Source organism: Lepeophtheirus salmonis, chromosome 8 (assembly GCF_016086655.4).
Source record: "Lepeophtheirus salmonis chromosome 8, UVic_Lsal_1.4, whole genome shotgun sequence".
Classification (NCBI taxonomy): Eukaryota; Metazoa; Arthropoda; class Copepoda; order Siphonostomatoida; family Caligidae; genus Lepeophtheirus; species Lepeophtheirus salmonis.
The window spans coordinates 15,899,799-15,918,229 of record NC_052138.2 but is presented as its reverse complement, the minus strand read 5'-3'; the positions used below and the strand labels follow the sequence as shown (position 1 = coordinate 15,918,229).

Below are 18,431 nucleotides of genomic sequence, written 5' to 3'. Positions count from 1 at the left end.
ATCAAATCATTTTTGTTTGATCTACATATATTGGCCCCATCAAGACAATATTAATATTATCATAATAAAAATGGCGTGCTTGTTTTTTAAATTTAGGAGTCCATAATGTAGTGTAAGAAGGAAGTTTTTTTATAATTCAGAAAAGTTGGAGTAAATAAAGTTTTACCGAGTGGTCCATTAAAATCTGAACACTTTGAATTTTAAAATTTAACAAGATATAATTTATTAATTAACATTAGAATTTTAACAAAATTAATACTATTAATAGATCTGGGCTCTCTTAATCATTAATGTATCCGCCCTAAATGGCGATGATGGCGTTGGGCGTTGAAATCAGGGCTGTATTTGGGGGGGGCAAAAGTGTCAAAAAATAGTTCAAAGGAAGTCAAAAGACTAATTAAAAATAGTCTTGCAACTAAGGAGATAGGTTTATTTCATTGCTAGTGTCAAAAGTGGCCTCTCCATCCTCACAATGCACTTTCCACACAATTTTTTGATAGCTATCTCTTACTTTTCTCTATTAACAGTTCCTTGAAAGTCTTGAAAATGTGGGAAAATTGATTTTTGTTAACTTAAAGTTACATTTTCAATTGTTCGAATAGAAAATATTAAATACATATTTAAAGATAGGCAATGAAAAGTTAAAAAGATTTTATTTATATTTAGCTTATTGATGATAAAATTATAAACTAAAACAATACACTATAATTATATAATAGGTAAATTTATATTGTAAAACCTCCTTGCATATAACATTTCTTGTTGTTTCTGTACATTTGATGTAAATATAATCAAACCTGCACCCTTTTTGACACTTTAGAAAATGCAACATATAAATCACCATGCAAAAATACTGATTTTGGTAAATATAAAACATTTTTTTCAAATGTGTGTATTTATTGTCATTACCATTGCTAACTTGCCATTTTCCTTCTTCAACCAATATGAAGATTGAATATACATATTAAGATTAACTCGCTCATCTTCTTCTTAATTTCCTTTTTTAATTCGTATTTAATATACTTTCTTTCTTTATCTGTCACAAAAATATAATTCGTTTTTGGATTTGAATTTCTTCAGGTCACTTTCGAATCGACAACTCATAACTTAAAAGAAACTTTGAAACACAGGATATTGATCTTGTTTTATGAAAAAATCAACTTATTAGTGATAAATAAAACTTGCCCTTCATAGGCCAGGAATTTTGTCTGATCAGAACTAAACATAGCTTAACATATGTAGTTAAACAACTTTTATTTTAAAACTGTATCTGTCTCTTTTTTTTTTTTTTTTTAAATAAATGTGTTTTTATAATTGTTTTTCGATGACACACATATATTATTTTAATACTATGTAGAATTAGTATTTATTGATTCTCTATCCATTTGCTTCATTCATTTATAGACTAAATTGATACAAAGCTAAGGAAAATTAATTATGGTAAAAAATTGGTGATAGAATATACGGATGTTTTTAAACTTTTTATAAAAAAAGTTCACGTGTCAATATTTCTTCTACATACAAGTTCTCTCCAACTTTGAGTTATTTAAAAAAAAGTATCTCATTCATGCTGTTTTAAATATGCTTTTGACCATATGTCCATGAAAAAAGTAAAAGAAAAAATAAATTTAGTATAAAATATTAGGAAAAATTGATACTACAAGTTATCAATCAATTTGATGATATCTAAATCAATTACAAAGTAGAATTTTATTCTCATCCAAAAAAAAAAAAGTAGAACACGTCAATTACGTTTTAAACGTGTCATCATTATTTATCTAAAGTATAAAATTAAACGTTAATCAAATTATAATTTGTTTCATAAGACTTGGAACTTAATATTCAAAATTTTTTAATTGAATATTGTACGTAAATTGCTTTTTCCAATAAAAAATAAAATTTGAATAAATAATAATTTTTTTAGAATTACTATAAATCTTAACAAAGCCTCTATATTTTTGAATAAGTAGGTTACTTATCAATTATTGAGCAGTTTGTTTATAGTAAAAAAATAAGTTAAAAGCAATTGGTGAATTAACAACTATAACGCATACTAAAAGGTTCAGCCCTGGAGTTAAAAGGTTCATAATATATCTACATTATTTTTGACTTTTTTCCCAAGATTATTTTCCTGTTATGCAAAGGAATAGCTAATTTTTATTTTAAAAAATCACGCATAAATTACTTTTAAGATTACAATGACTCAATGGGCAATTGGTAGAGCACAAAACCTCCGACTAAAATCAAATTGATTTATGCATCTTTTACAAATAATACGTAATTCTGAGAAGGTCTATGAATTTGGATTTTCTTTTGTTTTTATGTGATTTTTAAGGTTGTAATTAAATAATAATAACGTCGTTTGTACATACGCAATTACTCGTATATATTTGAAATAATTTTATTCAAATTTTACATAACACTTACTTTATATATTACTAATAGTTAATACCTTAATATTTTTAGTTTCTATCCCTTAAGTTCTATATCGAAGTGTTTAAATGTTCACGAATTGAAAATGGTAAAAAAAAAAAAAAAAAAAAGCCATGGATATGTTACATACAATGAGCAAAACTCATAGTTCAAATACATATTCATTTTTTAAGAAACGAATGTTTGACTTTGTAGAGAATTCCATTCCAAAGAGAACAAATGCATCTAAAAGAGCCAATAATAGGTCCTAGGTAGATAAACACCATCAGTGAAACAGCTTTCAACACATTGTTGAAGGAGAAGAGTGCTTGAAAAAAACAACTCCGATTATGATTAATGAATTAATGAAAAAATGATTAATGAGTTCCTGTACTATCTAGTATAAATAGCTACGTCATACATATATCAATTGCCTTTGTGCCTGCTTATCAAAGGACATTTTGGAATTAACAGGTGGATTATGATAATAGAGAGTAATAATCGACTATTTAAAAGAAGTCTCATACAATTTAATTTCACATTATTCACGGGGATTCTACTCGAGAAGCATGGCATCCATCAAAGTATTTCTCATACTCTTGACGCTTACTGCTCTTTTCTCTCAAAGCAATGGACAAAGTAATCACGAGTTTTTGTTTTGTTTGTTTTTATACATTTACAATGTCCATGAGTTTTTGCGTCATCAATGTGATTACTCATGAGGCATTGATCAATTTTCACCTTGTAAGGATCAAACGAGGAACTAACAACCATCTTATTTTAATACTAGGTCGAAATTATTAGGCGTCGATTATATTGTTTTAATAATATAGATATGAACTCACCTTTTGCTTTGCAATACACCTTTCTTTCTTTGTATTTTGATTTTGATTTATTTAAATATGCCGCACACTAGTAGTACTTGACACATTGATTATAAAGCTGTAATTAGTTTTTTCTTATCAAATCTGGTTTTTGAGAATTTTCAATTTAATTTTTTCCCACTTTTTATAGGTTTGAGCCAACCTTTGGAGCAAGAACAGAACCAATAATCGGCAATAAATTTAACTTTTCTTTCAAAAAAAAAAAATGTAAATTTCAAATAAGTCCTTATTCTTTATAGTTGATCCTCCCATTCTGAGAAAATGCAATTTAAATGTTTAAAACAACAATATTTTGGGGTTATGTTAGAAAAAGAATAACGCCTCGGCTCAGTAATATTTTCTATGAGAGTAACGGAATGAGTAATTACAAGTTTCAATATTGTTCAATGTCAATCAATGTACTCATTAGTCGTCAAATGTAAAATTCACCTTATAAAGATCTTGGCACTTGGCACTAACAACTAATATATTTTAATATACATATAGTGATTTCTAAACATTAAATTGTATTTCTCATGATGGAATTATCCCATTTAAATTATAAGCACATATTTAAATAACCCAATTTTCCGTAAAACATAAATATATTTTTTATGTGGATTATGATTTTTTTCATATTCAAAAGTTGACTCAAACCTATGTATGAAAAGGGTAAAAAGGTTCAAAAAATTAATCCAAAGTCGAAAAACCTAATTTAATACAGATTGGTGATTCAAGTCCTGATAGAATTGAAAAATATAGAATTCAAAAGATTTTTAAAAACTAAAATTTTGTTGACTTGTTTTATTCATGTTTATATATTATGATTTATCATGAAAAAAATATATAATATTCCTTTATCTTCAAAGTAAAAAATACACAATCACCGGGTATAAAAGCTACATCAGAGACTAAATCTCCCACTACTACGACCACCACAACGACTACGACAACTACAACAACAACGACCACTACTACAACCACTACAACAACAACAACTACCACTACTACTACAACGACGACGACCACAACGACTACTACAACAACAACTACTACAACAACAACGACAACAACCACTACTACAACAACAACAACTACCACTACAACAACAACAACGACGACCACTACTACTACAACTACTACGACCACCACCACAACGACCACCACAACGACTACAACAACGACAACAACCACTACTACGACCACTACAACAACAACTACTACGACTACAACAACAACAACTACAACAACAACTACTACAACAACGACTACAACAACACAACTACTACAACAACGACGACCACCACTACAAACCACTACAACAACGACCAACAACAACACTACTACAACTACAACAACCACCACAACAACACTACTACAACGACCACCACCACCACAACAACTACTACAACAACGACTACTACGACCACTACAACAACAACAACGACGACCACTACTACAACAACAACAACTACGACTACGACTACAACAACAACAACAACAACACAACAACAACAAACCACCACCACACCACCACCACACAACAACAACAAACTACTACACTACAACTACTACGACCACCACAACAACAACAACGACAACCACTACTACTACAACTACTACGACTGACTACCACTACAACTACAACACAACTACAACAACAACCACAACAACCACTACTACGACCACTACAACAACAACTACTACGACTACAACGACCACTACAACAACAACTACTACGACTACAACAACAACCACTACAACAACCACAACAACGACCACCACAACCACTACTACAACAACGAACAACCACCACCACCAACAACAACTACTACAACAACGACAACCACTACTACTACTAACTACTACGACCACCACCACAACGACCACTACTACTACAACGACTACAACAACAACAACAACAACGACGACCACAACTACAACAACAACGACGACCACAACAACAACCACTACAACGACCACTACAACAACAACCACTACTACTACTACAACTACTACTACAACAACAACGACGACCACTACAACAACAACAACAACGACTACCACAACAACAACAACCACAACGACCACTACTACTACAACAACAACCACAACACGACAACAACCACTACTACAACAAACTAACGACAACAACCACTACAACAACCACTACAACAACAACTACAACAACAACAACAACGACCACACCACCACTACTACAACAACTACTACTACAACTACTACGACCACCACCACAACGACCACTACTACTACAACGAACAACAACAACAACAACAACCACCAACCACCACAACAACAACGACGACCACTACAACAACAACAACGACCACTACTACTACAACAACGACCACCACCACCAACGACTACTACAACAACCAACCACTACTACAACAACAACAACGACCACCACTACAACAACCACTACAACAACGACCACTACTACAACACCACTAACTACAAACTACAACAACGACGACCACTACTACTACAACTACTACGACCACCACCACAACGACCACTACTACTACAACGACTACAACAACAACAACCACCACCACAACAACAACAACGACGACCACTACAACAACAACAACGACCACTACTACTACAACAACAACGACCACCACAACGACTACAACAACAACTACTACCACTACAACGACGACAACAACAACAACGACCACCACCACAACGACTACAACAACAACAACGACCACCACCACAACGACTACTACTACAACAACGACAACGACCACAACAACAACCACTACAACGACAACCACCACCACAACAACAACCACTACTACCACACCCGAAGGTATTTATTTTCTATAAGTAATCTGCCAAATGTTATTTATTTTTTTGCAGTCTGTCTTACTACCGATAATAGATTATGCGTATTCCCATTCATCTATGGGGAACAAAGTTATAATGGCTGCACTGCCGCTGATAATAATGGCGTGTTTTGGTGTGCTACTGATCTTTATTCGACAGGTTTTGCTAAGGGATACGGAAATTGTAAAACTTCATGCAGACGTATGTTAATACATAAATTATTACTCCGATAACTAATTGTCTTTATTCTTTTTTCTTATTTTAGATGAAGAAACTCATGCTCCCCCTCGTAAGAAAAATCATAAACAGACAATCAAGATATTCAAATATACTTACATGTTGTTTTTATATTTTCAGAATGTAAAACTACTTCTGGACGTGACTGCATTTTACCATTTAGATATAACAATGTTGAATATTCTGATTGTACTCTTGCTGGAGATACGAACCCGTGGTGTGCAACAGAAACTTATTCTGGTACCAACGAAACCTTATTTTGGGAATATTGTAATTCAGTTTGTAATGTGGCAGCTACAGCAGATCCAGCAGGTAATATTTTAACTCATAATCTTATATCAAATAACTTTTTTTATCTTATTGTATTTAGCTTGCCACACCCTGGAAAATCAGAAATGTATCTTTCCCTTTAAATATTATGGCGTTACATATAATGCATGTACAGGTGTAGACAATGGAGGAACATTGTGGTGTGCTACAACGCTTAATTCTGATGGAGAAGCAGTTGGATGGGGCAATTGTAAATCTAGCTGTTAAAATTAATTTTTTTTAAAGTTTAATTGAAAAAATACCGATTTCAGATTTATTTCTTGACGGTAAAAAAAATATTATACTTTAATTTAATCAGTCTAATTAAATAAAAAAAACAACAAATGAAATATCGTGCATTAGTAATGACTTTTCTTAGATTTTTTACTAAGGATTTCTTTCTTCAAGAATTACGGAATAACACTAATAGCTTTGGAAAATTAAAAAAAAAACAAAAAACAGTTCCGATTTCTAACTTGGAAACGTGTTTAGCTTATATTTTGTACAACTATAAACCAAGTAACGAAACGAAGACAAGCAAAGGTTGTAGCAAAACTTTATTGTGTCTGCTATCTGGGGCAATTAAAAAAAACTCTGAAAAACTATCTACCTACAGAAATTGTCCATTTATTAAAAATCCTAAAATCTACACGTTCTATATTTAAAAGAATCTAAGAGATATTTCAAATAATGCCACATTAGTTGGTATCAAACTTCTTATTAGCCCTTAAGATCAAGATGAAGTTAAATTTGTAATAAATTTTTTTCTCGGCTTTTATTTAGCAATCATACATTTTCAAATTTTAAACAAAAAAAGACAGAAATTGATATATATAATAGATGTCAAGAGAGAGTTGAAAAATCAATAACTCATAGGCCACTAAATTTCTTGGAGACTTTTTGCAAAATCAATTTATCCTTTTACTTAATTGAAAAAAAACCAACTCTCAATATCATAATTTATCGTAAAAATATCACCTTGCGAAGGAGTAACACGTAAAAGATGTATAACTTTTGGTAAAATATAGGTGTTCCATACTGTTGCCTTATACCAGATAGTTAAAAAATACAAATTAAAAAATTTAGATAAGATGGCATTTTGATTCATTTCAACATTTTTTTCACCTATTCATAGCCCAAGTAATTTTATTTTTTCAGGAGTTTTGAAAAGGGACCATTCTTTTTGAAATTTTTTTTTGTATGGAATTAAAACTTCTGTCTTTTCTGCATTCATTTCAAAGCTCAAAGAGTATATTTTAAAGATTTTTGTCACATTTTTTATAGATTGTAAAGTTTCAAGTGGAGTGCCAGTAAAAATTAAGATCAAGTCATCTGCAGAACATAAGCATTTCAAAATAGAAGTTGAAAATTTAAAATCAATTATTTCTTCATTTTGGTGGATATCTTGTATTAAAAGGTCGATGCATCAAATAAAAAGTATTGTAGAAGAAGGGTTTCCTTGGCACATGCCGCTTTTGTTATATAAGAAGCCTTTTTGAGTTTTTGAGAAAATTGTAACAACAGTAATGGGGGGTTCTTAATTAAACGATATTTGAATAAAAAGAGCGAAATTGTAGATGGTGTAAATTTTGCAATAAGAAACATTTAATACAGTCGTGTAAAAAATTTATATGTAAAAACATTAATAAATAGTTGAATCACTGTTATCTCGATACATATGTTTTTTATTTAAAACAAATTATTATATGATCAAAAATCAAAAGCCCTGTATAACACATTCAGATGAAAGTTATGGAGGCAAAACCGAGATCTCAAAATAATTAATCCTATCGAAGATATTGAAGACTTTACATATATAAGGAAACCTGAATACTCAATAATCATAAACTATATTCCTTATTAATTTTCTTCTTTGATGAAGCAGGATCGATGGCTCACAAGTCACAAGTATTATATTTTTAATTGAGTTTATAGTAAAGAACACATAACATCAAAGGGATGAGCAAGTATTACCCAGGCTTGTACCTGTTAACTCGTTTTCCGTTCCATCATCGTTCATAATATAAAAAATTTCCATTTGTCGTTCACTTTTTCTTTCAATGCTTCATTGTAGAATTATTTATTTAATAATTTTATATTTATCTAGTATAAAAGTCCAACCTGCACAACACTCATTACTCATATAAAGCCCTTCTTGTTTCTCAATACACAAAAATGACCCTCAAGGGTGTAGCTTACTAAAAGCAAAACAGGGAATCTCAGGTGTCCTGAAATGTACAGGGCTCTAATATACTGGTTAAATTGATGCTTTTTATAAAATGGTGCCCAATTTATTAAAAAGTTTTTTTAAGTGCCTCTAAAAACTACAGACAGTTTTTTAGTTCAGCCTCAAAAAGTGTCTAGAGGCATATTCAAAGCAACCTCTAATTTATTTTTAACAGCCTCTCTCCTTAAAAACAATACACAGAAATATTTTTTCAGTGTAACCTTATTCACTATCAATGCTGATCCGTGAGATAAACAAATGCTAATGATGCCATTCATTCAGGGGGTGCCATAATGTGTGCGAAGAAAAAAAAGGGCCTGTTAAAACATTCGAAGAATGCTCTGGAATGGAGAGTAACTTTGCTAAGTCAAAAATTCTAAGTATTTTTCGAATTATCTGGTTCAAAAATACAGGTAGTGCCAATAATCAAATATCTGTCACATAAGATTGCTGATATAATTTCTGAGAGAAATCGAAGAAAACATTGGCAAAACATTAGTTAAACATATTTTTACATATTTGGAACTCTTTTATCATTCCTAAAATAATACACTTTTTAACAATTACACCCTAAAATGAGAAATGTTCAAACAGGATAGAAGAGTTGTTCGCAAATTTTATGGTGTGGGTAGACCTGAAAAGGATTATGTGGAAGCATGTTACCTGCTCTAAAAAAATGAAAGATCGGGTCTTCTCTCAATTAAAATATTTTGGAAAAGACTGATGTTTAAGTGGTTCACATGACTGTTGAATGAAGAAAGCACAATGGTCTAAACTATGACGAAAAATGTATGAAGGAATCAAGAGTGACATTAATATAGTTATATTTCGAGGTAAGGGACCAAAATTTGTAATCAAGATTTAGAAATAACTTGGTATTTTTTAGGAATTGTGTTCTAACAAAATCGAAAAATGTATATTTATTACTATATGTATACATTCAAATTATTAAATGTCTTAATTTTAAGTAATTTAATCCGAGAAAGATTGTAAGAGAGATGTACAGATATAGCAAGTTTTTGAAAAAGGATCACGATATATATGTTCAGATACTGTTGAAGATCTTCAAAAGGAAGTGAGATAGTGAAGAGATTTCACAATAAGGGACTCAATTTGAATATCATATTGATCTACAGGGATCGGAATCAAAACGTGGACTGTTAATAAATGTTAATTATGTAATTAATATGTAGAGGTTTTGTGATTTTTCCCTGCATATTCCAAATCTCCTCTTCTTTCTAACTAAGTAAAGAATAATAAACATTTCTCAAATCTTTCAGCATAACTGAGCAAGAAGCAAAAAGGCAGAGGATCTCAGACCTTCTGGATGCTAAAATTGAGGTGGCGGAGATTATGGACATTGTGAAGTGCTCCAGAACCCTCATTTTCAAGGCAGTGAAGAAGAAAAAGGATGGAAAATACATCTCAATGAAAGAAGGAAGTGGGGGACACAACTTGAAAAGGGATTCTGAGTTCTGGGGGACCTGAAGAAGAAGATCAAGGAGGACCCCACAAAATTCATGAGTCGCCTATCTAACGAGTTTGACGTGGACGAGGGGACAATCAGGATGGCTGTGAAGGAAGATTTGGGGTTAACCTTTTACACAATGACCCCACTCTACCTGTTGATGAACACTCTGAAGGAAGGGAGACTGCAGATGTGAAAGAAAGTTCGTGCGTGGATCAAGGCAAATGGATCTATAGTAAAAAAAAAATCCTGTACAAAAAATCTGGCCCTGGGGATCGTGGCGTCCGACGGCAAGAAGATGCCTCCCTTCTTTTTTAATGCTGGGGAAAAAATCGGCCTGAGGCTCACCATACTGCCATGGCTCAAGGCCACTTACCCAGAGGACCCAAGATGGTGGACCCTCATACACATCGGCCAAATGCCAGAAGTTTTGCGCCGACAACGCCGACCCAAGGACATGTGTCCATCATACCCGTTGGGCTTTGTTGTGTGGGGCACTTTGGAGAGGGAGACTAACCTGACATCTCACCCGAACGTGGACTGCCTGAAGGTTGCCATTGTGAAGGAGTGGAGCAACATGTCCGAAAAGTTCATCATCATCTCCTGCGAGGATTTCCGCCACCGTGTGGAGGCTATGATTGCTGCTGAGGGCGGCCATATTGAGCGAACATGTTCACAAAGGTCGTGTCTCAAAGTTTCAATAAAAAATAATTCAAAATTAATGATCAAAAAATAAAAGTATTAATTAAAGTAATTTTTCTAAAATCAATCATTCAGTTCACGTTTTGCTTCCGAACCCTGTACTCTCAGAGATTATTGATTTAATTTAATACAGCACTCAAATCAAGGTGATAATTTTAACAAAGCAACTCAAATTATTTTTTTTTGGTTTGTATAGGTGAACTTGAAGACTTATGTCTCTTAAATTCTTTAATTGCACATTGATATCCAAAAACCATAATTATACTCCCAAACGTTTCCAAAAAATTATTAATGTGTCTCGGAAGGATATCTGAGAAGTGAGAACTATTAATGACAATTTAAAAGCCACAACTGCTCAAAAGCACAGCAGTATGCCAACGAGAATATAATTTGTATACTCTAAATAGGTAAACCTCCAATTGAATAGTCCGAACCTCTACTTATACTACAAAGAAAAACTTTATATACCAAGTAGTCCATTAAAATCTGAACACTTTGAATTTTAAAATTTAACAAGATTTTTTTTTATGATATTACGTCTCAAATATGTTTTTCTTATGTCACATCTTTATTCCCCATATTAATTTTTATCTACAAGTATCTTCAAATAAATATTTACTATTACAATTAAACAAAAAACAATAGTAGTGCAATTGCTTTTTTTTATTTTCTTTTAAGGGACCCGCTATACCATTTTTTGAAATTGCATCCTTCTCCTTCATCCATCTACTCATGTATTTCGTGCACATTTCGTGCAACATTTTCTGTATTCTTAAACAGGCATATGCTTATTTTAGCAATTCCTTGTTCATTTTCCAGTGTCGTTGGCATTCTTTCCTTTTGGTTCTGCTATATTTGTAAGTAGAAATTTGTAATCAGATATCCCATAACTTTTAATTACTTTTAAGTTTTCTATCATTTTTCTCCGTTCCATAGAAGGTAATCTATTCGTGCGTAAGATTTTTTTCTTTCACTTTCTGTAGTGTTAATACGTATGGTCCTGATTGCTTTGAACTTTTCCAATGTCTATAATACTCTTGTTTCGGATCCAGGCTTCAAATACATCCGTATTTGCGTGGATTGTGGCATAGTTTTTTGTTTCCTCTTTTCCCACTCTGGAAACATTAAAGTCTCCACTAATTATATTTCAGTTGTTATCATTAGGTGTTACTTTTTCTATGAGATTTTTAAATAATTTCCCCGAGGGTGCACTTACTGATTTTACAGCAGAACTCCAACCCAATATATCAATCTTCGCCTCTATCAATTTTCTGACGTCTGTTTCTTCCATCTTTCTATAAGTCAGCCTTTTGTGTACGAGTAGGGCGACCCCTCGATATCAGTGATTCCCCTTGACTTTGCATGACTAAATTAAAATAAATATTATATATTTGGTCAAATACGTCGTAGTCAGTCTAAATTATACATTATCCTGGTGTCACAATAGGCGACTATCTCAGGATAATTAAGAATACTAAGATAGTATTAAAAACTTTTTCGCCAACTGAACTCCGAAATTCCATTAACATTTACACTCAGTATTCTTAAATTATTCATCATATAATTTATATTTTGTGATACTGCTTTTCATCGTCTATTTCGTTTCAAAAATTCCCCAAGCTGTTTATAGATGGAACACTTATGTTCATTTCTGATGGCTCATCCCTTGTTTGTTTTCCTACTTCCTAATTCTTACATCCCTATATTTAGTGAGGGATTAAACTCAATCAAGTCTCCCCCCTCCAACGGGAAGTTGATTTTCTGTTTGATGAATTGGTATTTTATTAACACTTGTGTGTTGAAATCCCCATATTTTGTCCGGTTTCCCTTCAATTTTTACTCTGGTTTCCAGTCATAGTAAGGTTTGTTTATTTCTACTTTTTTTTACTATTGTTCTCAAATTTTTGTACAAAAGTAATTTTAGATTCTTCATCTTCCAGAGCATCCATATCTTCTTTTAATTCTACGCATTCTGCACTTAGATATAATTCATTAATTAACAGTAGAATTTCAACAAAATTAATACTATAAATAGATGTGTGTCTAAACCATTAGTGTAGCCCCTCTTATCGGCAATGATGGCTTCCAAATGGTGGCAGAAGGCCTGGTACACACTGCAAATGTAGTCCCGTATCATGGTGTTCCAGTGCTGGCTGACGTAGTACAAACATTCAAACGTACAGAAAGAAAAAAATACATACATTTAAAAAAAAAGTTGCTTTATTAAAATAGATTTCATAAATTCAAATCATACTCTTATGCTGTATAATGTCAACTCGATATCTTGAATCGGAAAAGTATCACACATATCCTTAATTATATTCGTGTGATTTCCTTTTCAGATACATTAACCTAGTTGAAACAACTTTGGAGAAGATGAATAGCATTTTTATCTTCTCCCAACATCCAAAAAATACGTAGGTTGTTTGAAGTGTTGAAAAATTTGCCCTATTATTAATGAACCTGGTCCATTTCTGCCGAGTTGAAGAAATTAAGAAACTATTCACTAATTTTTATAAAGTCTCTTTATCTGGATGATGGTGCATGGAGCCCAGAGAAGTTACACTGTTGATGGCATTGGTAAAAAATATAACTTTAGTACTTGCTTATACAGTGGGACAATAAGCTCTTATTTAGTTCGATGTGTTTATATAAGATTCTGAATGTTTTCTTCTACTTACAGGGAAGCTGTAATGACTATAGCCCTGTCTCATTCCAGTGATTTTGGCAAGATCAACTTTTGTACTTATGATCACCTCGAACCCTGAGGGCAATGATTTCGATGTCTTAGAGATTTTGTACTGATAGAACTGTCTCTTCCAGAAACGGTTGCATAACTTGAAGAGCTTCTTGTTTCTCATTCACCACTGCTTTTTTTTAGTGTTAGTTGATGCCTGAGTTGGTCCTGGAAGTGGCAGTGGTAATGAGAGTTAGCTCATCAGATTCGAACACTTTGATAAGAGATGACCTCATCTTTTAGCCGCCTGTGGATTTATAACATAACTGTTAAGACTTGACGAGAAATATATTAATTAGTTCAATAGAGCGAAAGTTTTACTTAAGTCTTAGAAGGATATGGGGAATTAAGGAAAAAAGAGCCATCTCAGTGATACACAAACAATATTCATATTATCAGGAGTATTGTATAGTTGTAATGATTTTTCTTCCCTAAAAGATTTATCTATTCATACAGTTATTAAATAAGTCAGTCTAAAATAGAAACTGTAATGTGTATGGTCTTGAATTCGCTGTTTGGTGTCTAGTCCATTATCGGGGGCGTCCGTTGGGGTTGGCCTAATTTTTTCAAAGGATTTCTTATATTTAAGAAATGGTCATTCGATCTAATTCTGTGGGAGAGAAAAATAATAATCTTTTAATTTTTTTTCCAAAAAATACACAAAAACAACCCCCATTATAATCCCACGCACAACCCTGATCGTTTATCTTTGGCATAGTTCTAAGCAATTCGGCTAGATTTTTTTAGTCTTCTATGGGAAATCTCATGTCTGGATCTTTTGAAAAACAGACATAGCGTTTTTTGCATCAAGAGGCAAACTACTTGTACGCCATTATGAAATAATAACTAAACAACTTAATATGATAATAATTAAATATTGTGAACCATGTTCTCTTTGTTCCACGTTTGTAATATGACAATTATTAATTGTTATGTGGGCCATGCCTAGCTTCTTGGCCATTTTAAGGAGTCTCCTCTTTGGATTTCACCGAATTCTCTCTTTTATGATTTTGATGTTCTTCGTAGTCCGTGTTGTTCATGGTCGGCCACTTCGAGGACGTACTTTACATTATTTTTCGTCTTAAATCTGTATATGGTGCGTTTTATGAAGATTCTGTTAATCTGCATGACCTTCAAGGCCATAAAAATCTCTTGATTTTTCTTCCCCAATCAGTGAAGCCAGGGAGGCAATGCTCGAAAATGAAGGATCAAAAAAAAAACCCTCAAATATATGCTTTATTCCTGCGGACGCCCCTGTATACATCTCTATATTCTTTAAAATATGAGTTAAGGGTGAACTTTTAACAACAAGCGCGTGTAGTTAATGTTCATATTAAATTAAAAAAGGTACGAATATTATATAGAATAATGAATGTGACTTTTGATAAGGTTTAGCAACGAGTGTGTGCAGCTAAAGCTTAGCCAGGCATGTTCTAGAGAATAAAATTCTCCTTGGCACATTCCATCATATTCAAAACAAAATGGACTATATATATTAAGAGTTGTAAATACTAAGCATTCTTTAGCATGCCAGTTTTTTTGTTGATGTTTGCAACCTGAACAATTTATTTTTATTTTCCGAAGCTTTCGTTTTCATTCGTTAGGAGAGAACACGTGAGTATTGAGCAACTATTTGTGAGTTTGCTCATGAAAAATGGAAAGTGACACTGAAGATTTCCTGGGGAGTTGAATTATTTATTATTAGAGCAAAGTTTCTCTGTTCGTCGACGTCTAATTACTCCTGGCAATGACGAATACTACCACTATTTGACAATATTGTCATTTTTAAATCATTCTATGGTCAGAATTACATTTCATATGACCTATACTTTTTATAAAAAGTTACATGAATTCTCTTGATTTTTTAGTATAATTTTAGCCTACGGGGCGCATGTGTAATTCACAATAAATAAGCGTTTACACTGAAGCTTTAAATCAAGTAGAAAAACGAGGACGAAAACAATGAGCAAATTAAAAATGTCTTGGTCAGAATTTACTTTTTTTGTCCGCCAGTGGCAGTAATTTTTAATATTTCTACCTTCAAGAAAATAACAACTCTTAACTATAAACTAGAATATATTTTTGTATTAATAAAAAAAAAGCTGGATTTGAGTCACAAGATAAAGAATTAGACGAAACTCGAATATATTTTCTAGAAAACGTTTTTTTTTAAACAGAAAAGAGGGCAAATGGATCCTCGACTACAGGTGACAGGTATTGATGTAACCTTCAAGAGGAGGATACAGAAGAGGCCGTTATTGAATCCGGAATTTATTAAGTTTTTAGAGTTTACCTCAGATAAAAGATATATATTCCATAATAAATTAAAAGAAATAAGTATATAAATTATGCTTGAATTTGTGTTCCTTATTTTACTATTTGCTGTAAAGCTTTTATTTGCTCGTTAGTTTGAAATTCATTTATGGGAAGATACTAACTTCACACATTTATCGCCATCGGAGAGGATCTTCTCATGAAGAATCCGCCCAGTAGATGTAAAACTAATTAGTCTCAGATGATAATATAAAATAAATGTCATATTTGAGATTTAATTTTTGAATTTTTTTTCTTCAAAAAATGAAGTTTTCTGTGAATAAATCTTGATTTTTTAAATTTTTTTCTAAAAAATTAAATTTTGAATTTTTTATTGTTAATTTTTTTTCATAAAACCAAGCCTTTCCCCCCCTAAAAAAAAAATACATATATAACAAGATTATTTAACGATGTAATAATGTATTTCTAATACATATTAGGTTTACAGTAAAACTAACCATGGAGAGATATATTTTTTACAGACAGTAAAGCTTAAGTCATTTTAAATGTTAGTGCTATTTTGACAGCCAAAAGTTCAGTATTTTTCCTAATATTTATAATAAAGGGGTTTCCATAATTATTCTAAATTTTTGTTGGTTAGGCTATCTAAATGGTCAACTTCAAATGCTTACGTTACATGAAAAGAAGTAATATAATAATATGTAACTTGTAAGCGTTATTAAATCTTTTTTACACAATTGATGCATTTTTATTCTTCATCAGTGTTATAAGGAGTAAATAATTATATTTTTTTAATGACGTCATAACCATTTTTTTAACAAAGAAAAGTGATAAAGATTAGTGATTTTCTTCCAAAAACCAGAAAGTATTTTTAATGTAGTTCACTAAGTACTCAATCTTAAAAGAGATGATGAATAGTTTTTGATTAATAGAGAAGAGATAAGACTACTTCTTAACTCATTCTAGGAATTATTTATTATAGAAATCAGGACCATGGCTAACGTTGAACAAGAAACAGAAGTTATATCTACTAATTCAGGCGAATACATGTATACAACCACAAATTCTTATGATTATAATCATGGTTACTATCCTCACAAACAATCAGAACAAGAATTTTACACCAATAAATACTACAATCAATCGCTGCATCAAGATTTTGAGGGTGAAGGATTTATACAACCTCTGGAGTACGTACCAAATACATTAAAACATGGATTTTCAAACTTTAATTCTTATAATAACCCCAGTAATTTAAATAATGGATACCACAGCCGCATGGCTCCAAATTCAAATTATAGGATGAATTATCATGGTGAGCAATTTCCATTTGGGTATGACGGGATTCAATCAAATGTTCACTGTATTCCTCCAAGTAATTATGGGACGCTACATACGTTCGGACCTCGATATAACAATAATAGTTTTGTAACTCATTGGAATGCAGCATTGGCAGGAATAGACTTCAATGCTTTTGCTCTTTACGATGTAAATTACAGTGTTTGTTGTAAGCACTTATTTCCAACAAAGACCTCATACGAAGTTCACCGTATTCAAGCCCACAAGGACGGGATGTTTAAATGCCAAGTTCTTTACTGTTGTTGTACATTCAATCAGAAGGATTTGCTCCACAAGCATGAGGCTGAGCATCACGCAGAGGAACAATGGGGGCCTATCTCTTGTTTCGTTTGTTTTACCATATTACCCCATCCCGAAGAAAATGAAGGCTATGTCAAGTATCACACTTTAATGCATACTTCCCATTCTTAAACATAAACGGTCACAACTTTTTAATCGATGCAAACATTTCCACTCATTACGACTTCAAGAATATTTCGCTTATTGTTCTTATTTTATGACGATCAGTACTTAATTGTTTTATTTCTGTTAATTCTAATTCATTCTTAAGCTTCCTTTTTTTTTTTTTCATTTTATTGATTGATTATATAATTATTATAGTTGGTTTTTATACGAACTGAAATCTACATTTTTACTATAAAAGTACGTATTTAGTGTCTAGTATTATTGCTGTATTTTGAAGGTTGGGTGTCCATGAGTATCTTTTCCATAAAATTTTAATTAGGAGTAGTGCATATAAATAATTGATTTATATGCAATTCTTTAAAATAAGAATGAAATAAATGGCTTACGTTAACTGTAAATGTATGTAATGCTGACTCCGTTTAACAAATTAGCATTATATTCAAAGATGATTTCAGAGCTGTAATAGAGTCCACCTTGTAATAAGTCCGAATTCGAGTAATTTAGCTCCAAGATTTGTCGTTTAGTCTTTGTTTCCGAGTCAAGTCAAGAGTCCATGAAAAAATGAATCCTGTCAAAGCTCGG

At 32.1% G+C, this 18,431-nt stretch overlaps 1 protein-coding gene and 1 long non-coding RNA gene across 2 annotated transcripts; both read left to right on the top strand.

The window, feature by feature from the left end:
• Positions 1–2,981: 2,981 nt before the first annotated feature.
• On the top strand, positions 2,982–6,905 carry LOC121123567 (72 kDa type IV collagenase). The gene is made up of 5 exons (XM_040718695.1): positions 2,982–3,051; positions 6,165–6,332; positions 6,397–6,420; positions 6,489–6,680; positions 6,739–6,905. Exons 1-5 carry the CDS (start codon positions 2,982–2,984, stop codon positions 6,903–6,905), a joined length of 621 nt encoding a protein of 206 aa, XP_040574629.1.
• Positions 6,906–16,997: 10,092 nt separating this feature from the next.
• Positions 16,998–18,089, top strand: LOC121123328 (uncharacterized). Its single transcript, XR_011781468.1, has 2 exons — positions 16,998–17,275; positions 17,336–18,089. It is a non-coding gene; the product is annotated as an uncharacterized lncRNA (long non-coding RNA).
• Positions 18,090–18,431: the final 342 nt, after the last annotated feature.

Bases quoted from the DNA above. Each gene is read 5' to 3' on its own strand.
- LOC121123567 (XM_040718695.1), top strand. From the start codon at position 2,982: ATGGCATCCATCAAAGTATTTCTCATACTCTTGACGCTTACTGCTCTT. The intron at 3,052-6,164 runs GTAATCACGAGT...ATTTTTTTGCAG, and splicing joins CTCTCAAAGCAATGGACAAA to TCTGTCTTACTACCGATAAT. The intron at 6,421-6,488 runs GTAAGAAAAATC...TTATATTTTCAG, and splicing joins AGAAACTCATGCTCCCCCTC to AATGTAAAACTACTTCTGGA.